Source organism: Hemicordylus capensis, chromosome 2, assembly GCF_027244095.1.
Source record: "Hemicordylus capensis ecotype Gifberg chromosome 2, rHemCap1.1.pri, whole genome shotgun sequence".
NCBI lineage: Eukaryota > Metazoa > Chordata > Lepidosauria > Squamata > Cordylidae > Hemicordylus > Hemicordylus capensis.
In genome coordinates this window covers 72,768,582-72,788,417 of record NC_069658.1, presented here as the reverse complement: position 1 = coordinate 72,788,417, position 19,836 = coordinate 72,768,582, and the positions used below count along the sequence as shown (strand labels likewise).

General features: G+C 40.6%; 1 protein-coding gene across 5 annotated transcripts in view; it reads right to left on the bottom strand.

Annotated features, from left to right (window-relative positions):
- Positions 1 to 8,262: 8,262 nt before the first annotated feature.
- Positions 8,263 to 19,836, bottom strand: part of FER (FER tyrosine kinase) — a 288,734-nt gene continuing 277,160 nt past the window's right edge. For all 5 annotated transcript variants that reach the window (XM_053296742.1, XM_053296743.1, XM_053296746.1 and 2 more), the window contains one exon: positions 8,263 to 18,070. In XM_053296742.1, coding sequence (XP_053152717.1) covers positions 17,928 to 18,070 — 143 coding nt within the window. In that variant the 3' untranslated portion in view covers positions 8,263 to 17,927. The remainder of the gene's footprint in view (positions 18,071 to 19,836) is intronic.

The following is a 19,836-nucleotide window of genomic DNA, read 5'->3' as shown; positions in this document are numbered from 1 at the left end:
TTTGCAAGGAAAGGGAAAAAAAACAGATAAGACACAGGCCACCAGCAGTGCTGAGCTGCTGCAGTCTCTCTCTGGTTCTTCTCCTCTCCTGAGGCATAAATGGTTCTCTGCCTCCAAATACATTGGAGTCTCTTTAAATACATTTTGAAAAACCCCTTCTTCTGCTTCCTCTCCCTCTTCCCTCCTCCTAGCCAGTGGGGGCACAGCTGCTCATGACAACACTTGGTTTGTATAACAAGCCAACCAAAAAGCAAGGAGATCGTAAGCCAATTCGAAGCCACTTTCAGAAAACTGATCAGCAAGGGAAAAACATGGAGACAAAATAGTGCGCCAATCACTCAGATTGATTCAAGCTTGAATCAGGGTCAATTTAATTTGTATTCAAATCCAGCCTTTTGTTCTAAGAGTGATTCAATTCGAGTTTGAATCACTCGAAACAGCCCAATTTGAGCTCCAATTGATTTGCACATCTCTCCTACCAGTTAGGGATGTGCACAAACCACTTTCGAGGCTCTTTTACAGACCTCTGAATAGGTTCAAAGGTCTGGCAGTTCGGCCGGTTCGATGGCGGGGTGGGTGGGTGTGGTGGTTTACCTTTAAGGAGTAGGGAGGATGCTCTAACCCCACTCCCACATTTCCCCGCTGGTGATGTGCTTAAAAATGGTCCCACAGGGCAACAGCGTACCTCCTGTCCGCCCCGGTGTGCGTCGGAGCGGAAGTGCCCGGTGCACATGCACATCCCTACTGCCATTGTCTTCTAGCCCCATTAGCTTTGCCCATCATGTCACCCTTTATTATTGGCTTACATACTGTGCAATGTTTCATCAGCCTTATTATGGAATGTGTTCATAGTTACACAAGAGCTCTCTTGAGCAAAATGCAATCGCCGTTCATTGTGCAACTGCATTTGTGCAGTTCTTCCATTTTGTACAAGAGCAACTGCACTTGCACTCTGGTACAAGGCAGATGGAACATTGCACTGTATGCCAGTTAATGATGATGATGGTGATAATTAATGATGATAGTGAACCAGCCTTTCTCTAAGGAGTTATCTTCCTACCTAAGCCTTTTAGCCCAGTGGTTTCCAGCTCTGCTTTTGTTTGGGTTAAATGAAATAAAGTGTGCCATCGAGTCAGTGTTGACTCCTGGCAACCATAGAGCCCGGTGGCTGTCTTTGGTAGAATACAGGATGGGTTTGCCATTGCCTCATCTCACGCAGTGTGAGATGATGCCTTTCAGCACCTTCCTATACTGCTGCTACCCAATATAGAAGTTTCTCATACCAGTGGGGATTCAAACCGGCAACCTCTTGCTCCCTAGGCAAGTCATTTCCCTGCTGCGCCATTAGGTGGCTTAGGGAGGAACAAAATCAGGAGAGTCTTCTTTGGAAAATGTTCTGGAAAACATTGTCCTGAATTTCCAGAAATACCCACCAGATGCCATGTGAGACCTACCTTACAACTAAGTGGTCCTAAACTTTATGACTTATCTAACTGGATAACTCCTCCCCTGTGGAAAAGACTGCAAACTCTTAAGGTCCCCAGAGGTGCTGGAGAGACTAACCAATCACCATGAGATCAAACAATTGGCTTGGGAGGGTGAGGGACCCATGTGCCAGAACATGTACAGTTTCTTATAACAATGTATGCTTTGTATGCCTGTTTTCAGATTTAACCACTTAATAGTAAGCCAAGGAACAATTTAGTTTCCTTCTGTAGCATCTTGCTCCATTTACCCCTCATTAGCTGCATTATTTTTTTAGGGTGGTTTAGGAAATCTCAGTAAACTCTAAAGATTAATAAAGCATTTGGGCTCTGAAAGTTTTAAACTGGAAGTGTAGGCTACTATATAGGTTCTAAATAATAGTATGAATTTGATAAGACAGACTGAGGGGCTTAAAATACTCCATACCAATTATTTACCCAGCCTGGCTTTAATAATTAGATTTCTTCACATAAGTCCCATGCCTCCTATAGATTACTTTTCTAACCAAGGGTCTTCACAGTGACCTGGTTCATCAATAACATTTTCAGTTAATTAGCCAGAGGATAGACAACTTCTTCCTATTAGGCTTGTTTATCACTATCACGTTGCATTTCCTAGGAAGACAATTCACAAAACACTGAAGGAGTCCTCTTGGCTTTATTAGGACTCATAGATTATTTACTGTTATAACTTGTTTTCATAGGGCCACGCTACACATGATTTTTAATGTGTCATTTACCCTGATGGGCTGAGTTTTTGTTTAGTCAATAGCAGCCATGAGAGAGGGGAATCCGGCTTAACCTTTCTCCCCACCATGGTCCAATCCTAACTGGGCTTCCTGCAGCTTCTATTAACTAAATAAGAGTAACGTTGGAGCCAATGGCTCTTTAAGGAGCCTATGGATCAAACTGCATGTGGCATTTAAGCAGAAACCATAGATGAAATATCATTTACCTCACTGAGGCGCTCTCTCTCCTCCCCTCCCCCATGGAAATATCTAACTATTATTATTGTGTTAGCTGCATCAAGTTTCCACTTTGTCTGCACCCTGGATGCCTCGTCCAATCACAGCTGGTCCAAACAAATCAGCACGGGAGGGCGAACTACCAGTGGGCCCAGACATTGATGATTGCTGGAAATGAGCAGAAATAACTCTTCATCACAGCCCTATCTGTTGTGTTTACAATCTGCCCACTGGAACACCTTTACACATTAGTAGCTGGTCCAATAGAGATATCCCTCTATCTGCTGTATGTGTTTCTTGACTTGCGTTGCCTAGCTCAGCTACTAGCTTAACTGAAGAGCTTGTGCACAGCACAACTCCCAAACTCTGCCCACCAGCATTGCTTACAGGGTAAATGAATGGCTTGCTTGGATGACTGGTTTGCAGTCTAATTGGTTGCTGCGGGTTGCCAGTGAGGATGCATACTAAATCTCTACAGCTTTCCCCCAAGCAGACCACTGCCCTAATCCTCATTCCCCTTTGTTAAATCTTTAGCATGGAATGCCCGGTCCATGAATCTTGACTCTCTGAACTTCTGTCTAATATAAAGCCCCTTCTGTCCAAGTCAGTCCACATCTCTGACAACTTGTTCATTGCAAGCACCACTTCTCTTATAAAGGTTTTGGTGTCTCCCGAGGACATGTACATTTAGATAAGTTTAAAAACATTGCAGCTATACCAAACAACCACAACACACTGCCTAGGAGGCTTTTAAATTTCCCCCAAGTTACCAACTACTGTCATTTCTATTTTTTCCTTCTCCTTCTTTCTGCTGCCTCCACACTAATTAGCAGCAGTTTCTTGGCAGATTCTACCATTCCTGACCTTTGGAGGTAGCGGGGTTTGAAAGAGAGTCGTTGCCCCCAGTTCTCCATAGCCTTACCCATTATTACCCAAGAGCTCCGTAAAAATTGTCAGCTTAACAGCCCATTTAAAAATTCTTCCTATTCAAGAAAGTCTCAGCTGGATGAACTGCTGGAGAATCTGCACTACAGTACAGTGACTTCAACTTAACATCCATTCCAAATTTGATACTCTCAACCTAGAGGTCAAGGGAGTGCATCAGGAATGTGCAGTGTTGGTGGATCTGATCAGTCCAGAACATATTAGTAACTTAAGTGTACAGATGCTGACCTCCACATGCAGTATCAACACATAATGCTGAGAAATAAGCCTTCTTTGGATGTTAAAGGCTTATTTATTTATGGGCATTTATTTTTAACATAAATAAATGTTCTCAGGATGATGTATATGAGTACAGCACCCCTCCTTTCTAACATGTGAAGAGGGATATCGTAGGTTTGCTAAAACCCAGTGTGTTCAAGGCTGAGGCAAGGTATGACCTGGAACTTGCACTCTTAGATTTTTGAATTTTTAATGGAGAAGTTCCATCATCGCCTTCTCAGATCTTTGCCATATTTGGAAAACTGTTAAATATTACTAGCCATGATCCAATGGCACCATAGATTTCACTGCTGCAAAATAATGACCACTGGCTTTGGTGGTTTTAAAAAGGGATTTGACAAATTGATGGAGGATGGGTCCATTACTGACTATTAGCCACGATAGGTCAATAAATCAATGAATGATTTGAGGAATAATAGCATGAAGATGCTCTTGCTTTCAAGCCTTGCTCTTGGACTTCCCAGAAACATCTGGCTAGTCACTGTGGGATGGAGAAGTCTTGACTCAATGGACTTCTGGTCTGCTGCAGCAGGGGTCTTCTTATGTCCTCATGGCATGGGATTTTAATGTGTCAAGATAAAATGGAAAAAAATATGGCTTACAGCTCAAGCTCTTAGCTGCATCATGTACATTGGCAGGTATGTAGTGTAAATAAGCCATACGAGGCGAATCAGCAGGAGGTAGAGGAAGAGAAAATGTGGGGATGGTGTTTAAAAAACTGCAGTTTTCCACTCAAAAGTTCAACATATACTGCAGGCTCTTTGATGCATAACAAAATCTACTTTTATGTTTGTTCTGGCTACCTGTGGTGGATAAAGATCAAAAGCTTTAAGAAACCAATTAGCCTAATAGAAAAATTATATTTTTTAATGGATTCTATATTTCACCGTTGCAGTGGGTGAACAAACTCCTGGGCAATGAAAAGGATGCCCAGCCAGCAGCCCTCACCCACCACAGAAGCAGAAGTGGAAATTTGTCTTTTTATATTCTCCATCATTCTTTCATCTGTCCCTAGTGTTTTAATCCACAAAACTATTTTTTTAAAAAAAATCAACAACTTCCATTCTTGAAAATCCCTTGGGATTTTACATAATTGGCTAAACTGACAGCAAGTATTAGAATCAGAATAAGACTTGAAGCTGAAAGAAAGCAATGCAAGCTAAGACAGTCTCAAATCCTTAAAGAAGTTAGGGAACTATGGAATGGAATATATAAATTTTGAAACTCTCTCTGACAAGAGAGCTTCTTATGAGCCAAGCTTTTAACCAGGATGTAAGTGGGCCAAATGTGAGATCTCACAGAACAGCTGACTAAACATCTCCAAATGTTGCATATATAAATATTTTGCAGGGGTGATTTTTGGCAAATAAATCCCAAAGCATTGATATTATTGTGATGACAAAGATTTGCAAATGGGTGCTAGTCTGGTGCTCATAAAGTGTTTGTTGAAGACATTGATGTTATTTTCAACAAAGATATTCGGTTTTCATTATTTCCACTTTAAATAATGTTAAAAGAAGACATATACATATTTGTGTAGAAAGATTAAAGGATGTGCCACATCTTTAGTCAGTGTATGGCTTAAAAACATCACGATGAGCTGTCACTGGTTTTGACATGGCAGGAATTTAATCCAGACCTGACTGGCTGCCTGATCTGCTGCCACAACATCTCTCTGCACGGATGTTGCGCAGTTCAGTGATGAACATCTGCCTAAACCCACCTTCCTTGAGGGTTTTCTTCGATATATAGGCCTTTCAATGAAAGGAGGGAGTCATTAAAGTGCAAGAAAAGGTGACAGCCTCTTAGTTCTCATTTTTAGGAAGGGACAGTGTCCTGTCCTATACATTGTCCCTTATCCCCAGGCCTATTGCCATGGAGGTGTAAGATCGGCTGCTGTAAGTGGAATATTACATAGGGGTAATATAGGTATCCCTATAGTGATGGAGGCATCAATATAGGTATAGGACTGATATAGGTATCTCAAATCCTTGCAACCACAACCAGAACAGTGCCATACAGAGGTTTTATCAGCTCATTATAGGCCTAGGACATTCCCCTTGCTCCCTGACTAGGCACTAGGAACTAAAAAATAAATAAAAATCTGGCCGTTTGGGGGACTGGGAAGAAGGGCAAGCCTTTAGACTTGGCTGTGGCTTTTGAGGGTTTTTTGTTGTTTTTTTTAAGTGTTTTTGACAGCAGGGCTGGCTCAAGTTATTTTGCCACCATAGGTGAGGTAAAATATTGCCTCCCTGACAAACTTGTCATATGCTGCAATACACAAAGAAGTAGTGTACCACAGAACAGTGTTTAAAAGCCCCCACTCGATTTGTTACCCTTCATGCAAAAGATCACACCCTAAGCACCCATACTTTACCTTAGTCTATCAACCTGAAATTGGGCTGGGGAGGACATATAGGCAAAAATTCATCCGGTGCATTTCTAGCAAGCGATTGGTGAAACCGTGCTTGTTGAATTTCTGCCTAGATACATCTGATCTTTTCTCCTTTATGTGTTCCTAGTAAATGACACCCCACATGAGGGCTGCACAACTTTGGCCTTCCCACTGTTGTTGGACTACAACTCCCATCATTCCCAACCACAATAGCTAATAGTCATGGATGATGGTAGTTGCAGTCCAATAACTGCAGGAGGGCTGAAATTGTGCAACTCTGCACCATGTTATGAACATGATGACATCAAGTTGCCAGATGACCAATCAGATTTGGCTACACGATAATATCTGCGAGGAGGGCAAATGAAGCCCATGACTTTGGCCTTACTCTGATGGGTGGGAGAGAGCAATCACATCCCAGTTGCCAAGACAAACAGCCCAGTGTTTTGTCACACACAGCTCAGCATGGCAAAACAGCAATGGCCCGGTTGTCTTGGGACACCCTGCAAACATATTTGCATCTTTTCAACCTGCCCCCATCAATTGCTGTGAAAAACCACCCTCCATTCCTGCCCTGCTCTACTTTAAATAGCTGTCCTTAGGGCAGGGCAAGCAGGGTGACTGCCCTGAGCCCCACTCTATTAACCGCCATTACAATTAACTGGAAGTTTTAAATGGTTTAATGTTGTGTTAAAAATTAAATTATTTTCATGTTTTAACATTTTTAATTTGTATTGTTTTGTTGTAAACTGCCCAGAGACACAAGTTTTGGGTGGTATACAAATGTGCTAAATAAATAAAAATAAGGGGGCCCTGCACCCCGCCACGGCTCTCTAAGGACAGCCCTGGCCACGCCTTTCATCCTTGTATCACATGCTGGCTCTTTTATGGTGTATGAGGTGTCTTGCTCTTTTTAGAGTATGAATTTGGAAATGGAAGTTAAGGCATTACAGTGCAAACATTGAAAAACAATGGTTACATTGACAGAAAGTGGCCTGCCCTACAGTTTCTTGGGGCTAAACTACAGAGTACCTTAAGGATGTAGCTATGTGTATCAGTGGCATAGGGAGGCCAGCGGCAGCCCCCGTTCAGCCTCCTGCCAGAGGCCTCCCCTAGCCATGCCCCCTGTGTCTGACATCAGACGCAGTGTCTGACGTCAGACATCAGGATGCATGGTTTCGCTTGCAAATAGGGCAGCACAGCTCCACTTTTCAGAAGCTTAGATAGCGCCGGCTTCCCGGCCTGGCCAGGAAATAATCCCCCTGTCTTTTAAAGCAGGGAGATTCACCCCTGGCCACACTGCAAATGTGGTGCTGGCAGAATCTGCTTGCAAACGGGGCATGCAGGGTGTGTGGCTGGGATGCAGGGGGTGTGGCTGGGGCGCAAGGTGCAGTCCCTGAGCACAGCGGCCCAGGTTCTTTGAACCCCCTTGTGCAATGGTGGCTCTGCCCCTGGTGTACATGTTTTTCCTTTGTAAAATAACACATATGAGGGTGGATCTAAATTTGGATGGTAGCAGGGGGAGGGGACGTTCACCCTTTGGCCTGCTGTATTTCCAATCTGCACCCATGGCTGTTAAAAAACTCATCAACCACACAGCTGCATAGCATGAGCTTATGGAAATATCTAGTTTGATCCTCAAGAATGATTAGTCTAAAAGGAGATTCACCCAGATTTGGAAATACAGCATGGGATAGTCATTCATTTCAAATGAAAATACAAATCTCCAGAAACAGTAAAGCTATTTTCAGAAAATGTACTTCTTTCTAGGGTACAGGTGGGCAAAAGGTCTCCACGAGATAGGGAGGTATGAAGAAACATCTCTGCTTCCTCATTGGGAGTCATGCATAGTACCCTCAAACACTCAGAATGTCTAAGAAAAGCTTTTACTGTTTTAGGGTTTCTTCTGAACATAAGGACTTAAAAATGGCTGCTGGGGGAGGGGGGAGGGAAGGAAACCAGGGTGTGCAAGGAGTTCTCCAGTTTTCTGTGGGAAATTAGCTTGAATGATTCATAGTCCAAGTCAGACCTTCGAAAAAACAGCAACACAAATATATTTAAGCCCTGCAAACAGGTGGAAGATTACTTAATACGGTGTAATGATATTCATTTCCTACTGACAGTGACAGGTATATTTATCTAGAAGAGGAGGAACCGTAATATTTCAACACCAAATAAAAGTTGAGACCACACCTGATACAAATATTGTACATTTATTGAAAGAATACAGTAAAAAAAGGTCCCACAGACCCGTTAGTGGTAATTGGTCCAGACAAAGAGAAAGAGACTGTTTGAAACTCTCATTTCTAAGAACACAGAAGATCCCCTTTTTGTAACAGGTTAGGAAAGTGAAACAAGGTTAACTTCGGTTCCAACGTGAATATAAAAAAAAAGTCAAATAAATAAAAGATAAAATGTCGATCTGTTAAAATTACAAAAGGACAGACAACTAATCAGTATTACATAGACTATCATTTTGACGCTTGTTAAAAGCTGGGAAAGCTACTATAAGCTCCCCTTCCTCCCTTTTTAAGCACCTGTACGTTTTGGGAAGATGCAACCCTTTCCAGTGTTATGTATTATCAATGTATTTCACAAATATATTATTTTTAAACAACAAAGAGCATAAAGGTGCTTTACCTGATATTAAACCTGCTGGTGCATATATTGGCACTAACTAAAAACAAAAAACAAAAAAGCCCAAATCCACACCATAATACATGTATGTAAAAAGCTGTAAACTATTGCAGTGTCCTACTCAGCATTGAGTAATATTGTTATACTATGTTTTGTTAGCAAGCCCCTGTGGTCCAACCCAATTCCATGGAAACAGCTAAAAATATCCATAAAACATATTGGAAAATATTGCTTCTATGACTGTCAAATCAATCATCCTTTCTGCAACCTTCCTTCTTGTCCAGTCACATGACTGTGAAATCTCTTTTGCATCAAAGGAGGTCCTTACTCAGCTACACTCCCTGGCCAACACCAAACCCCCTAAGAGTGAGTTACAAACCTTTGTATTGTTGTGATGAAAAAAGCCCTGAAGCACATGGCATTCCTTAGCACAAAATAATCCTGAAAACATGTTCCTAGGAGGGATTCAATTCTTCTGGCATTGAAGAATTATGAGAGTAGCAGGGCTTAGTGAAAATCCAAGTAAGTTTTAAACATAACCTTACAGGCTGGGTCAGGTTTACTGTAAACATTTTTATTGTTCTGCCTGTCTACACAACTAGGACCCTATGTTTTTCCCTTCTGAATTTTTTCTAACCTTTCTAAAGCTTAAAGAGGTGGGGGCAGTAAATAAAAACGTCCTGTGTTATTCCTTGATACATTTGAGAATTACTGATCTGATATGATCTTACATTTCCATCTTTGAAGAAGAATCTTTCCTCTGTAAGCTAATAATAATAGCACTGCCCTCTTTCCAATGGCTTAGAATTTTGTTGTTGTTGTTTTATGCCCAGGTCTTCTTAGTTTGGCATGTTAATAGCAGAGCTAGAGCGGTTTTCTCTTTCCTTGATGCACATGATATCCTAGTTATGCGAAAATGAGACAGGCTGTGTTTTACAATCAGAGCTATAATTACATTACAGATGTAAACCTGCTGGTGATTAGGCCCAATAGTGGCAGAGTCTGCTCAGGTCACATGATGTCACTGCCTTGTAAAGTGTATCTACAATGCTGTAATATTCTATTTTGTGCTTATGCTACACAGTGTAATCAGCTGACCCCTTTACTTTGCTGGACTTTGTTCCATGGAGATTTCTGGTCATATTTTGATCCTGAAGCATAACTGTTCAGGTTAAAAGCATCTAGAGGTCAAGTTTAGTACAAAGCAAGGGTTTATGAGATTTTAAAGGGAATTCAAGAAGCTTCATATTAGCTTTTTGAATCTTATTAATTAATTAACTTGATTGGCTTCAACAAGTTAATTTTCTCTGCTAGTGTGAGAAGTCCATGAATTTAGTCTATGAAGACTAAATATCAACCAACCTCCTTGGAAGCCTTCAACATTCAAGTCCTGATTAGATGGTCTGATTAGATGGTCCCAAAATCCCACTTTAAAAGGATATTATTTTAGTTGTGCAATTCTTGGGCATAGAGGAACCTTTATAACATCAATTAATCTCTGTAAGCATGAAAAGGAGGCTGCACTTAAATATATTTAAATTAAGAGTCTTTGATATATGTTTTCAGAGTAAGCATTTGGAAATCCAGGAAAGGATCCACAGAACCACAGAAGCAGTTTCAAATGCACAACAGGACTTTGGACACAAATTTGTCAAAGAACAGTTTCCTATGCTGTACAACAAACAACAGAAAGGTTACAAAAGTAGGTTGCAACACAACATGAGGGTCAGCTGTTCAATTAAAATGTGAAGAAGCCTCCAGTAGCTCTTTGGATCCTGGCTCAAGTTATTCTTAGGAAACAATCTGAGTAATCAGTGTAAAACCCACAACATCTGATTTCTTGGTACCTCAATATTTATTTATTTCTGAAATAAATATGAAAGGTGTAATCCCTTTGCTGACTCTCTGACACAGCCTTTTTTCTGCTCTTCCTCACCCCACAACTTTCTAAATAACCTATCAAATACAAATAGGAACATAGGAAGCTGCTACATACTGAGTCAGACCATAGTTCCCTCTAGCTCAGTCTTGTCTACACAGACTGGCAAGTGGCTTCTCCAAGATTGCAGGTAGGAATCTCTCTCAGCCCTATCTTGGAGATGCCGGGTGGGGGACGGACTTGGAACCTTCCACTCTTCCCAGAGCGCCTCCATCCCCTGAGGGGAATATCTTACAGCACTCACACATCAAGTCTCCCATTCATATGCGACCAGGGTGGACCCTAAGCAGGTCCTGCTTAGCTGAGGAGACAAGTCATGCTTACTACCACAAGAACAGCTCTCTAGAAATGTTTGTAGAGGAGCAACGTTCCAGGGCTAGCTTCAGGTTTTAAGGAGCCCTCAGTGAACTATGCTCCACAGGCCTGTAATAAGCCAATCCACACAGGAACAATATTTTGAATGAAGATGACAGGAGTAGAGGAAAGGATTTTATAATATTATGATACTACAGAAACAATGGGTTGAGTTAATACTGAGGTAAATGATTACTGAAAGAATTAAAGAATTAACTGGCCTGAATTTCTAATGAAATGTACACAAAAAGACAACATGGATAATCTGAACATCAAGAAAAATATCAGCAACAAGGCTGTTTCCCATATAACAAATATGGATTCTGAAGGAAAGACAGAAATGGAATACAGGTGGCCCTTGCAGGAGTTCTGTTCTCACCTATAGGTGCGAATGCAGAAACAGAGAATGAAACCTTGAGTCAATGTGAATTGGGGGGTTAGGTTCCTAACCAAAAAGGGGTGGGGGCAAAAAAGCAAGAGAGGCAGAAATAAGAGAAGAAAAGGACAGTACCGTATTCTCCAGGTCTCCGGCAAAGCCCAACCCTCAGTAGAATATTCTACCCCTCAGTAGAATATTCAGCTATATATGTATAGCTACGAAATGGCTTTCTGCTGGAAAGTGGCTGAAATGACATCAGAAATAATTTCTGAGTCACTTCTGACCACTCAAAAGCACAGATAGGCGAACTGCCTATTTTTCTACACACGGATAATGAAACTGAGTCTATAAGACCCAATCGTGGATTCGCAAAACCGCAGATATGGAAGGGCCACCTGTATTTCTGCATGGAAATTAGCTATGATTGGCTGCAGCTCTGTCACATGCTTATGCATTTCCTCCCATGTGATGTGTGACACAGCCTTTGTATTACTGAAGACAATAGAAGAGGGGAAAATGGCTTCAGAGGAACTACTACCTGAGGAAAGCAAAATGTTGGTTCCCTACATGCTTGGAGTTACCTGCATATAATGCACTGAATGCTTTAGCCCAGAAATGAGCACTTTGGAACAAATAACCTGGAAAAATAACATGTTTCCATTCTTACTCTCTCTGTTCTATTGCTGCACAATAATGAGTTCCTAACATACAAGCCTGTTTAAGCCATCTGGCCCTCCTTTACCTTATCTTCCTTTCTTGTTCATAGCTTTATTCTTGCCAGAGGAAAAGTTCTTTTGCTTACAAAACAGAACTCAACATGCTGCCAGCTATAAAGGGAAGGAGGGATGTAACATTTAGCAATGTGCACTCTGCCCTTTTGCACATTTTTTTCTTTGTGTTTCAAGATCTAACGTTTAACATCTGAAGGGAGAAAAGAACTGTGGCCGGGCAACAGTTCACCCCGGTTATGTCTTAGGTTTCAAGAACGCAGAATTTGATGGACCTGCATGAAAATAGCTGAGCTCAGAAGTGCCAGAGGAAATAACATTTGGGGGGTGGGTGGGAGATGCACTACTATCAGAAAAAGCCAAGTAGCATATTTTTTCTTCTCAAGATTATCTAGCCTTCTTAGATTATTACTAATATCTTCAAAAAAGATTGAAGTTAGTCATCCTGACTGAGTGAACCTCTGTGGATGTACAGTGGGTGTTCTCATGGAGCCCCCAGTCCTCTAGCAAATGCACTATTGTGCAAGAACCCAAACATTTCTGAGTGTTTCCTGCGCTCCAGAAGCAGCCTTAAGATTAGACACACATTGTGTGGAAGTATTAGGACTCTTGCATGTTTGTGCAAGGACTCACAGAGGCTTAAAGTCCATGTGCTTCATTGGTCAGGATGGTAACCAGTTTAATAATGTAGCATTTCAGAAACACCAGTAAGGTATCCTCTTTGTGATGTCTGCTTGATGAAAAGTACACACTGATAATGATTCTGTTATACAGCTAACTAGGCCTTGAATAACAAACACAGACACAGTATGGACTTACTTTCTCATTCAAATTAAGAAACCAATTGTTTAATATTGTGAACCACTGCAAAATGCTCAAGTGAAGAAATTTAGATGGAAATCTTTGATTGTGAAGAGTCTTCACAAGTAGTAAGTAAGAAAGCTACATCTCTAATGAATGCCACTAGTTGCTTCCAAATTTGAATCCAACGAAAAATGGTAGGGTTAAAAGCTGTTCTCGGTACTTTTTGAGAGCAACTTTATTTACTAAAAATCCTACCCTGGAGTCTGAAAGTAGGAAAATGGCAATATTTAATGGCTTTGATTTTCACCATTTTCTTTCTCTAATATATTATCAGTAGAGGAGATTATAAACTAACAGGGTCAGCTGATACCTGAAAAGATAAAACCAAACAGTGAGAAAACTTATAGAAATGTCTGTTTCCTAACCAAACAAGCCAGTGGCTTATATTGTATACATTACTGTTTGCCAACTCTGTTTTGATATCTGCTTCAATATTTAGAAGGTAGCATATGGTAAATACATATTACTTCAGACTTCAAAGTATAAATCCCCACCAAAGGCTCTTGAGTAAACCTAGCAGTCATGGGATAAACGGATAGGTTCATGTGTGGATTGGTAACTGGTTGAAGGACAGGTGACAAAGGGTAGGAATAAATGGACAGTTTTCACAATGGAAGGGAGTAGGAAGTGGGGTCCCCCAGGGATCAGCACTGGGACCAGTGCTCTTGTTCATAATTGATGTAGAAGTTAGGGTAAGCAATGAAATGGCCAAATTTGCAGATGACACTAAACTATTTAGGGTAGTGAAATCCTCAAGAGATTGTGAGGAGCTCCAAAAGGATGTCTCCAAACTGGGCGAGTGGGTGACGAAATGGCAAATGCGGTTCAATGTAAGCAAGAGACACAATTTTGGGCAGTATAGAAATATGTTAAATAAATAAATTAAATTAAGTGTAAAGTGATGGAGCAAAACCCTACAACTTCACATATACACTGATGGGATCTGAATTGTCAAGTGACTGACCAGGAGAGAGATCTTGGGGTCATGGAGGACAGCTCGTTGAAAGTATTGACTCAGTGCGTGGCTGCAGTGAAAAAGGCAAATTCCATGCTAGGGGGTCATTAGGAAGGGGGTTGAAAATAAAAATAATAGTATTATAATGCCCCTATACAAATCTATGGTGCGGCCAAACTTGGAGTACTTTGTACAGTTCTGGTCACTATATATTAAGGATGTCATTGTAGAACTGTAAAAGGTGCAGAAGAGAGCAACCAAGATGATCAGGGGCCTGGAGCACCTTCCTAATGAGGCAGGTCTACAGCATCTGGGGGTCTTTAGTTTGGAAAAGAGGTGACTACAGGGAGACATGATCAAGGTATATAAAATTATGCATGGAGTAGAGAGAGAGTACGGAGGGAATTTTTTTTCTCCCTCTCACAACTCTAGAACCCATGAAACTGAAGGTCAAGAAATTTAGGACCTGCAAAAGGAAAATTACTAAATGTTTATGTGTGAGTGAGGACAGATAATGTCTCCTCATTCCAGTTTGCAATATACCAGTTTGCAATATTGCACATTTCAGAAGAATGTAGATAGATATCTTTGATTCTTAAGAAGGCAATTTTTCTGTTAAAGATACTGGCCACATTTGGCATTTTCATAATAAACAACTTTTGAAAATTGCATTTCTTGAAAATGAGAGACTCTGCTAATGTACTCAAATCACTGAGTTGAAGTTGCACTTTACATGGCATGTTTCCAAAGGCTTTGGCTTTTAATTCTGAAATGCTAACATGGAAGCAAAACTTGCTTCCTAAAGAAAATACTATTTCAACACTTTCAAAGCCCATGAAGCTTCACAGTTACGGAACAATGCAAATGACAAAGGGCTTGTTTGGATGAGATGCAGCACAGTACACATGATCAGGATGGAGCTGCATTGAAAGCACACCTACCCTGATGTCACTGGAGGATGTCCTAACATGTTTCCAGAGCATCCCTTAATTACATGAGGGGAATGTTCATCTGAACTGCTCCTCCACACACTCCAAATACGTTTAAACAGTGAAACTTCAAGGGCTTTGAAAGTGTTGAAATTGTATTGTTTGGAAAGTAAGTTGTGTCTATTAATATTGCTTAATTCCAAAAATTGAGGATTCTAATTTTGTTGTAACAAATAAACTATATAGATCCCATAATACACACACCCCATTTACAAATAATGCAAAGTTTTGATTTCATTTCATTAAGAAAATGGCTGATGTCAGTTTTGACTGTAAGGAATGCAAGTTATTTCCCCCTTTAATCAATTACAGAGCAAATGTGCATTTGGCTAATTCTCCTTTGCTGACCAACTCCAGTTAATATAATAGCTCATGTCTACATGTATCTGGTATGGATTTAACTTTCCAATATACATAATATCACTATTTTTAGAGTTTGTGACTTACTAAGTTACATATTAAGAAAATGGATCATAAGATTTTATGAAAAACACAACTTTCAATATACTAAACTTATTTTCTATGAATGAACCAACCCCAATAATATCTCAAAAGGTTACTGATCTTGGGTTGATCCTCGCTTTTGGACAGAGGGCAGGCAGAGCAAACTCTAAATGCTACTGGTATTCCATGTTTGGAAAAGGCTTTTCAATTTGAGCAGCAGTCTGACATGAATTGCAAATTCTAACTGCTTACATAAATCAAATATAAATAGCGGCTATCCTTTACATCTGTACAAGATCAGAACAGTGTGTCCTGCTAATCAAATTAAGACAAAGAAAATCCTTTTCCTTGTTGAAAGGCAGAGTACATTCAGAAGACATTAAGAAACTGTATAGTCTTTCCTATATAAAAATATCCACCATTATGAGAAAAACTAAGAACACCATGAATAAAAGAAAATACATTCTTGTCCTTACATTTGTACATTAATGAATGCATAGATGAAGAAGACTTGCATCTGGGTGATTTGTGACTCCCCACTCCCCGCACATGGTGTCTCTCCCCCATTCAGTCCTTGTGCATTTTAGTTAACAGAGGAATGCCAATGAATTAAGGCACACTACAATGGATCTCTTTAGGATCACTGTCATCAACATATTTCCTATTTGTGTTAAAACAAATGTTTAAGACCAGTATTTATGCACTCTTAACTAAAGAAACTGCCACGATAAACAGACAACACTAAATTTCCTTTCCACCCTTTTGCTTCTGCACTAGATTTCTGAATCCATGTATCAATCCTTGTGTAACAAGACAAGAAGCCCCCAAAGTCCCTTGTACTAGACTGCTAACATATCCACTTACACTGAAGAATATTTTCTCTGTTACAATGCTTCACTGTTTTATTTAGACATTATTTTTATCATCATGACATCAACCTTTCTAGACTACAAGTAGAATATATCCTCTTCGACATTACCACTCTGTACTACCACAAAAACACACAGAAGAGCAAATGTGCTCTGGCCAGAAGAATCAGCAAAACAGCATGTAATACAGTCTAAATCTTGACCAACATCTTGATCCTACAGTACAAAAGATCATTTAAGGTTCAGAATGTTGTTTTGTTTTCCCATCTTTACCCTGCTCAGTTAGGGTAACCTCTCAAAGTGAGTTAGAATGATCAACCTTCTGATGTACTGTGGTCATTGTTTTGCTGTCTCTTAGGCACAAATTAACATCCTTTTAACAGGATGGATCCCTCATTTTAGAACCATGCCATCAACTAATGAAGTAGCTAGGAAAGGTTCCTATCCAGGAAGCCCCAAACTCATTACCCCATTCATTACTTTTCGTCTAGCAAGGCATATGTTGATACCAACTTTTCATTTCAAGTATGCAAATTGTTCATTTAATAAACCTACAAAAATCCAAACACAATTAGAGAACTGGAGTTCTACAACTTAATTTTTCAATTCTGTAGTTTCTTCAGTGTTGTTTTTGACAAAAGATAACATTTTCTTGTTTCAGTTTCCTTAAAAATTTCTTTCTGCTACTGAAAAATACCTTCTCTCTTTGGACACTGTGCATGGAATATATTTTTCCCCATTTTCTTGCTCCAACTGCATACAGAACAGGAACATCAATTCACAGAGCTTCCAAAGGCCAATCTGGTAATTCACTTTCCCTTCCCTATCCAAAATCAATGCTACTGGTTACCTTCATTATATGCCACTCTCATTCTCAAACATGTTTCTTGTTGACAGCACTTCTAAATGTCCATGCTCAAAAGCAACTGTGTATTGCCATACCTCATCCTTCTGAAAGACTAATCATCTGCATTTCCTGACAAATACATCACACACAAAAAATTCAGTTTGGGATTTTTTTTTAAAAAAAGGCTATACCACACACAGACTTGAGCATGCCGATTCCTGATGATTTGAGCTCTTTTCTCCTGCTTAAAAATTGAAAATAAATAATGCTTTTATATTGGAAATGTTTCCTGTCTTGGAATATCTGCAAGAAAAAAAAGAATACAAGTATATCCAAGATTACATAAGCCGGTGGATATTTTTCACCCCAGAGCACTTTGTTGTATAATCTTTGAAATTGAGGTAATACTAAAGACTGTGCCTTCGGTTTTAAGATTTGTAGGAATGGTGCATAAACCACCCAGCTTACAGTGTGACTGCTGTGAAAACCTGGAGCCGAATCAAAAGAAGAGAAAAAATACTGAAAGACATTGCTAGGGGTTTCTCACAGTAATAGAGAGGATCCAGAGTTTCTTAAATCTATATATACTATGTGTTTTCTATTTACACATAACCTAAGTAACAACATCACTGTGACTGGATATATAGCATTTGGCAGAGCTCTCTCTTTCTCTTTAGCATATGGTTGACATTTTTCAGTCTGACACACTGGCATACAAACAGATACTTTAAAAAAGAATCCTAGAAGAATAGTGAAAGTAATGTGGTATAAACGCATAGTGTTCATGACAGAAAATATTACTTTTCTGGAAAAAGAGAAAAGAGTCCTGTAGTTTGAGTCCTGCTTGTTTCTCTCTATGTCACTTTCTTTTTCAATGCAGACAGCTCTTTGTGAATCTCACTGAATTTTGGTCTGACTTCAGGATTATAATCCCAACACCGCAGCATTATTTTATAGATTTCCTCTGGGCACTTCTGGGGTGCTGACATTCGATAGCCTAGCATTACATTGAGAGAGAGAGAGGGAGAGAGAGAGGGAGAATAAATATGAATGAGAACAATTCAACATTTAACTGAACTTTGGGATATGAAAATAAAGGATTGCAATTAAAAAAAAAGGTGCCCAAACTTTCTTATAGTTTGTATCTGTGGAACATTAAGATGTCTGATAAGTTTCTCTCTCGAATACAGGAGACACTTGAATATCATGGGGGGTTAAATTAAATTAAATTAAACCTCTGATACTCAGAATCTAAACCAAATCTGGAAAATGCTGTTTCGTTCATGGGGAGCTCCTGAGAAGCTGTGTAGTCTGTGTAGTCTCGATGCAACAGCAGCTGTCCCTGCTGGATCCAACAGCAGCCATGCAGGGCAACCAGTAACATTGCCAGAGGCCAGAATAGCCAGTGAGCTGGAACCCAGGTGGGAGCAATCTGAAGATAGTGGTGGTGCGGCTGGTCAGAGGAAGGGACAGGGAGAATCAGGCAAGGGTTGAGTGAGCATGGAGAGAGGAAGGTGGGGCAACACCAATGGAAAAGGAATAAAGGAATAAAAAGGCAGCAGGGAGAGGCTGAGGAGGAGGAAGAGAGTGGGAACTTGAAGCCTGGAGGAGACTCCCCAAAGCTGGTTGCTGTATAGACCCCTGTGGGTGCAGAAGGAATCCAATGAGGAATCCAACTCCCCCCCCCCCACGGAGGCCTCAGGGGGGTGGGCAGTAGCCAGAATTGGCAGGCAGACACACAGCTGGGAAGCGGCATGGGCAACTCTTTGGTACACAAAATCAGTTATTGAGGGAGCAGTTTTAGTCATTCGCAGGGTTGACAATTTAAACTCTGTGAAAGACCAAGACTACTCCCATGAGAGGAGCATCATTAAGGGGTGGCCTAAAGGGCTCAGGTCCCCAATGAAAGGCTCAGAGCCTCCCAATCCCATTAGCCACCATCTCCTTGATTGGGTAGCATGTGGTTGCCGCTGTTGCTGATTCAGCAGCAATGACAGCTTCTTGTCAATGTCTCCTCCCTAAAAGGTGCTGTACTGGATACAAAACAGACAATTTAGCCTCTAATACAGCACTGGTCTCCTCTGTTTCCCTTTGGGAAGAAGCCAGACATAATTATTTGGGAGGGGGGCATTACTGAGTTTCATTATTAAAAGGGGAGCTGAGGGTCTGAGCCAAGAGTCTTTTAAGTACCTAGCAATGTTGCTGCCCTGCAAGAATTAAATGTATCAGGAAGTTACCCACAAAAGATCAAAACTGTGGAAGCCAAACCTATGGCATTCAAGGGTCTCCTGTACATTAAAGGCATTACATACCATATTGAGCTGGAAGATTGAAAGGCACAAAACCATTGTTACTTAAGTTAGAAATAAACAATATTCTTAGAGTATTAGTCATCTCACCTCATAAACTCAGATTTGCCAAATCTGAGATATTGGGTGGCTTCACACATTATGCTGCACCAGGGGATCAGCAGAGCTGCCAGTTCCTGGAGTGTGGTCACAAGTCTGACTTCCGGTGTCAGGACATTGGGCATAAGATGCGAACCCATCACTGTCGGCATAACCTCTCCTACTTGCAGTATGGATCCCGACACATGTCCCACACCTCAAATCTAAGCTACAGATGCTGGATTCTATACTGCCAATAGGCAAGATATGCCAACACTGGATGGTTCACATGTCATGCTCAATGTCGGTATATCCTTCCCAACATCGGAAGTCAGATTTATGTGCATGATCCAGGAACAAATAATTACCCCTGCTA